At 38.1% G+C, this 6,000-nt stretch overlaps 1 protein-coding gene across 1 annotated transcript in view; it reads left to right on the top strand.

Annotated features, from left to right (window-relative positions):
• Positions 1-3,825: 3,825 nt before the first annotated feature.
• The window catches only part of LOC131696181 (neurogenic protein big brain-like), a gene marked incomplete at its 3' end in the record, with an annotated part of 81,078 nt that continues 78,903 nt past the window's right edge, over positions 3,826-6,000 (top strand). The window contains exon 1 of the mRNA XM_058984723.1: positions 3,826-4,513. Within this exon, the coding sequence (XP_058840706.1) occupies positions 4,344-4,513 (170 nt within the window). The remainder of the gene's footprint in view (positions 4,514-6,000) is intronic.

Genomic DNA, 6,000 nt, shown 5'->3' with positions numbered 1-6,000 from the left:
GCAAGCGCATATATCAAAATTATGTCTTCAACAAAGTTGCAGAGCAAGCTTTTGCTAACAACTTTGCTGAAGACACCAAGTCTTTATCTTTTATATCTTTGACATTATGGCTGGTGGTGTGGATGGTCCCTTTTAAGCCAATTTAATGATATAACTTTTGAAATATCATTCTGACATGTTTGATATGCTCAGTAAAAAGTTTTAAATTGAAATCAAAATGAAAAACTTTCTATGTTACAACAATGGCTCATTTTGTGTATATTCAAAGTAATTTGACATTTTTAGAAAAATTAAGTGTTTCAAATGGTGATTGTGGACGGGAAGACGGCTGAATTGACGTCAATAGTGTTTTCGTACTACTAATCAAAAATAACAAGATTTATCATTTGCTGCTATGATGTTCGTGATTAATCCTCCTATAAGTGAGATTTTTCACCCAATTTTCTTTTAGTAAAAGAAATTATCTAACGCCTTTGGAAAAGTTGTGCAGATTGCTTTTACGAATATCTTTGCGGAAAACAAGAAGTCTTTTCTTTAAATGCTTATGAAGTTATAGCTCGTTATATTTGGATGACCTCCATAAATACTTTTTTAAAATATCTTTTCTATCAACATTCCTATATTCAACGAAGTTATTTCAATCGTCAAAATACACAATTTTTATTAACGCATAATTTTTTTTATCTCGAGTATTTTTTTAGATACTTGACATTTTTTGAAAAACAATAGTTTTTTTCAAATCATTTATAACTCTATTGAAGATAATGAGAGACATGTAAACTCTATTTCATTTCATAGTGTTACTGCAACTAAAGGGCGAACATGAAATTATTGCGACACATTCAACAGGGCATAACTTTTTTACCATTGGGTAAAAATCAACCAAATTTTGCACACTTTCTCATCGATGTGTATTGTTTACATGCTGTCAAACTCGAAGTCGTGTTTTTCGATTCAATGAAAATGGAAGTGAACCAACGCGAGTCGAGAGAACAAATTCTTTCCAAACACCTGGAATTTCCTGACCTGTCGCATCGGCAGTTGGGAAAAATGTTGAACATTCACCATTCAACCGTCTCCAAAGTGTTGAAGCGGTTCCAGGAGCGGTTGACGTTGGACCACGGCAAAGGAGCTGGAAGAAAACCGGGACCGGAGAACAAAAAGACGGAGGGAAAGGTGAAGCGGATGATTAAAGCAAATCCCAACGTATCAAGCCGTGATTTGGCTAAAAGATCGGCATGTCGCAGAGCTGCGTCCAGAATGCAAAGAAGAGAGCTGGACTACAAGGTACAGAACTTCCCAAACCGCGATGAGCGGCAACAATCGACGGCTAAAACTCGGGCACGGAAGCTCTACGCTGCTGACAAAATATGGCTGCTGTGTGATGGACGACGAAACGTATATAAAAGCCGATTTTAAGCAAATTCCGGGGTTGGAGTTTTTCACCGGCAAGAGCAAGTTCTATGTGGACGACAAATTTAAGAAGAAGAAAATGTCGAAGTTCGCCTCCATATATCTCATTTGGCAGGTCATCTGCTCTTGCGGACTGAGGAGTGAGCCTTTCGTGACAAAGGGCACAGTGCCTCGAGAAGCGCCTTTTGCCGTTCTTGCAGCAGCACAACGAAGCTCCGCTATTTTGGCCAGATTTGGCATCATGCCACTATTCTAAAAGTGTCCTGGAGTGGTATGAGGCCAATTCTGTCCATTTTGTTCCAAAGGACATGAATCCGCCAAACTGTCCGGAGCTGCGCCCGGTGGAGCAGTACTGGGCAATGATGAAGCGGGATCTTCGGAAGAGAAAGAAGACAGTCAAAGACGAGAAGGACATGTTAAGAAAATGGAAAAAAAACTGAGAAACTGGTACCGGATGACACTGTAAAGACTTTGATGGAGGGCATCAAGCGAAAATGCGTTCAATTTTACACTCAAGGCTCCATCGATTAACTTTTCTTTTGATTTTTGAAGTAAATATATGTATAAAACTACCCTAAAATTTTGGTTTGATTTTAAACATTATAAGAAAATTGGTATGACATTTTCGGTGTCGCAATAATTTCGTGTTCGCCCTTTAGAGCTGGCTGCTCGTTTTTTCCCGTTCAAAAGTTATTGCTTTTAAAACATTTGCTATTTTTTAGCACAAATTACCCAATAACTTCTAATTCGCAAGAGATTGACCGATGATCTTTTCTGAAATGTTATGTATCTTGAAAAGACGAACAACTTTCTTGAACAGACCGAAACTCTATCTTCGATATCTAAGAGGTTATGTTGAATAAAACCTTTTAAGAGGTCGTTCATAAACAACGGTCAATAATTTCTAGTGCGCTATAAATAGAGATTTTTGGACTTCAGTAAAAAGGTCCGCAAAAGCAAGGTCTTTGACACTTCTAAATACTTTATCTTGTTATTCATACTTTGAAAAAAAAATGTAGCAAATATCGCACTTCACTATGACTATATCGTCATTTCTTACCATGTGCCTTTTCATTCCTTTTCGCTACTAATGCTAGCATAACCTAAAGCATAACCAAAACAAATAAGGGGCCAATGTTTCCACAAGCATTTTCAACTTTTCACCAATAACATTCACACAATATTTTCAAATAATGTTGCAAATTTGAAAAAAAGAAATATAGTTGGCGAAGGAATTTTAATTTTTGAACCATAATCATAATTATCATAAAGAATCATTTGAAAATTTCCCATTCAAACGTTATGTCGCAGACAGTACCCAGCAAATATTTTTTATAACGAATAATTTGGAATATTCCTCGCCCAAATCCCTGTTTATCCAAAAATTCTTATAATCGATCAACACATTTGAAGTACCGGATCCTTATGTATTCTACATCTCTCTGGTTATGTCGCATATATTACCTACCCATCTTTTTTCCAAATTATAAACTTGCTTGCATGGTTGAGTGAGGCATTATCGGATTGTAGAATTGTATCTTCTGTTATTTTATCCAATTTTAATTTCAAAGTTTACACTCTTTTGAATATTTCCTCTTGGCTATCGTTTAAATATAAAACGTTTTCGGTGATATTTTTTTAAAACTGTGGGTACTGTTTAATTTATAACAATTAGAGATGAATTTATAATATTGAAACTTAATAGACAACCCAAGGAATGTAATTGTTGCATCAAACCAAACAAATGCAGAGAAACCTGGCAATGCAGGAGGCAAATACATTAATTAACAGACTCCAAAATATGTAGGGGTCCTAATTAGGTTGGTTACTCTATTTATCAGAAACTGAAAACTGAAACTCTAACAATCAATTTGAGTACAAGTACTTATATATTTGGATGAAAATGTGTCTTAAAATTGAATTCGAAATCTAACGAATGCTAACACCTTATTCGTAACTTTTTTGTACAGCCCTTCAGAAATGTCCGAAAATTTTGAACTTTATTAAAAATCATAGTTCTTCATGAAAGAGGAAAAGTCAAGAAAATACAAACTTCTAGGTACAAAACTTAAAAAGTTATCGACTTTATATTGACCCCAACACCTAAAAAGGGTAACGAAAATAACCAAGAGCCACCCTATGCCATCGTATTTACTATCATACAAACGACCGCAACAGACGCCTGCTTCATAGTCGATACATGCATCGATTCTGCAAAATCAACTACTTGCCACCATCGTCAGTGTCCTGCCATGCGACGCTCGGCACTGCTTCGGGTAGTTTCGGCTTATGCTCACTAGCCAGCCAGCTATCACCGGATCGGGTATCAAGCATATGATTTTGTGCATCTTTCCGTTCTACTCTCTCCCACCCTACCGCCACCGGCCGATCGGGTGGTTATGCTGCACTACACATCAGCAACGCGGCAGCAGCATATCTCGCTCCGTTTTTTCGTTCGCCCATTCCCGTTTGCGGCGTCTATCGGTGAGGACGTGCCTTTTCCCAAGTGTTCTACCATCAGTCGTCAGCTCCTGCGTGTGTCGGGTGTGTGTGTGTGCGGATCGCTAGTAGCGTCAATCAGCAACAGCCGGAGAATTAGTGCCCGCGCGCAGATCAACCGGTGTGTGACTTGTTTTGCGAGAACAGGGATAGTGAGCCGCGCTCGAGTGTGGAGTTTTCCCCGGGAATCGGTGTGGATAATTCAACAAGTGATTTTTGTCGTTTTCCACAAACGAATAAGCATGCGAAGGATTCTACTGGAGAATACGAAGGGAAAGTGGACCGAAAAGTTGAACTGCTGACCCTGTGTGATCAATCGTTAGCTAAACTAATTGAGATCGAAGCATTAAATTGAACTTAATTGACCAATCGCAAACGAAGTGTTTTTTTATATTTATTGTGTCTCTGTGTGATAGTGCTCAGTGCTTAGAATGGCAGAGGAAAGTCTTCACGTGCCTGATACAAACATCGACTTTCATATCGTTCAGTTGTTTGAACGGCTGGAAAGCCTCCGGAGGGAACCGGGTGGGGCCAAACACTCCAACGCCCTCCAGGGACGAATCAACATGCACAACGAACTTCGTAGTTTGGAGTTTTGGAGGTGAGAACCCGTGTCTGTCGTGTTTGACGTTAAAACTTCCAGGGTTCTAAAGTTGGGTTATTCGGGAATGCGAAACCCCTTCCTGGTTTTTACCTTCGTCAACTGTTTACACTAGATTGAAATGATCAAATATTTACAAACTGATGCCGGTCGTGCACACCACACACTGTATTTGTGTCATTGAGTATGTGTGTGTTGAAACGCGAAATTCCTCCTTCCTTGCTGGAACGTTCCGGCTCCGGACAAATCAAATTGAAAAATATTACTCGGAAACTGAATTGTCAACATTGTGATGATAAATAATAAAGGAACCTCCTGCCGACTCTGATCGCGGGGATTTCGAGAATCGACAGCATGGTTTCGGAGACGGTTTTATCGCTTCAGCTGAACTGCTTAATCAGCGAACTTGTTTATTTTGTTGGACAGATTGGTAGCGCAGTTAATTGAAAGATTATATGCTGATGGTGGGGCGGATCGAAATTGGCGTGGGTGTCACGGCGTGTTGGATTCTTCCTATGGCTAAACATGTAGTACAATATATTTTTCATTCTAATTCTGATATTCTCTTCATTTGATTTAAATAGATTGTTCCTAATTGGATTAAACAGGATTTACAGACGACGTACAGACTGCTTTTTGTTTGGGCGCTGATCGGTTTTTTGCTGTTTTGTGTCCGACAGTGATTTCGTATTCTAAATTGTATGAAACCAAATCACTTAATCTTTCAAGACGAAATACTTAATAAATTTATAATCGGATTTGTAGAACTATACACATTTTGTCATCGTTTTAAAGTGATTACTTTTACAACCAATGATATTGGAATAATTTTAGGTCCTCGCCAAACATTAGAACTTCCAGTATTATATTAGCTTGTTTATGTCAATTGTAACAATTGAGGTTTTATGGAAATTTTATAGCCATTCGTAAAACTTAGATTGCACTGGTAGCGTGCTATAAAACTTCTATTGTTACTTGGAAAATGATCGTTTCAAGCAGCTATAATTCTTTGTTCTGTCCATATTTAAAACCAAAAAATGGACCAATTTTGCATCCACGAATTTGAAATTAATACAAACATACATGTCGTTTCGCTTTCAATGGAATAAACGAAACTACATTATCAGCAGTTATTTTAATTCTAATTGAACTCAGTTTTTAGAAACTCTTTTATTTCGATGATAGAGGTTTTAACCTTAAGGTCATTCGTCTCTTCGGGTTAGAAAAATCTCTTATGAAAAATTTCTAGCCCTATGTGAGGTGTCGGGACTCGAACCCAGGGGCGCTGCGTACAAGGCAATCGATTTACCAACTACACTACGCCCACTCCATAGATTTAAGACACTTTTTTCGGCCAAACACACTTATACCCAAATTGTTTGCTTAAATTTCAATATTCAGTCTCTGGTAAATACTACTGATTTTGATCATAAAGGCCAGTGGGATGTGATGCCGAATGGGGTCATGTTTGGAATACATAGATTCTG

This window comes from Topomyia yanbarensis, unplaced genomic scaffold (genome assembly GCF_030247195.1).
Source record: "Topomyia yanbarensis strain Yona2022 unplaced genomic scaffold, ASM3024719v1 HiC_scaffold_85, whole genome shotgun sequence".
NCBI lineage: Eukaryota > Metazoa > Arthropoda > Insecta > Diptera > Culicidae > Topomyia > Topomyia yanbarensis.
Note: the sequence above shows the minus strand (reverse complement) of the source record. Positions and strands in the feature narration are given on the sequence as shown.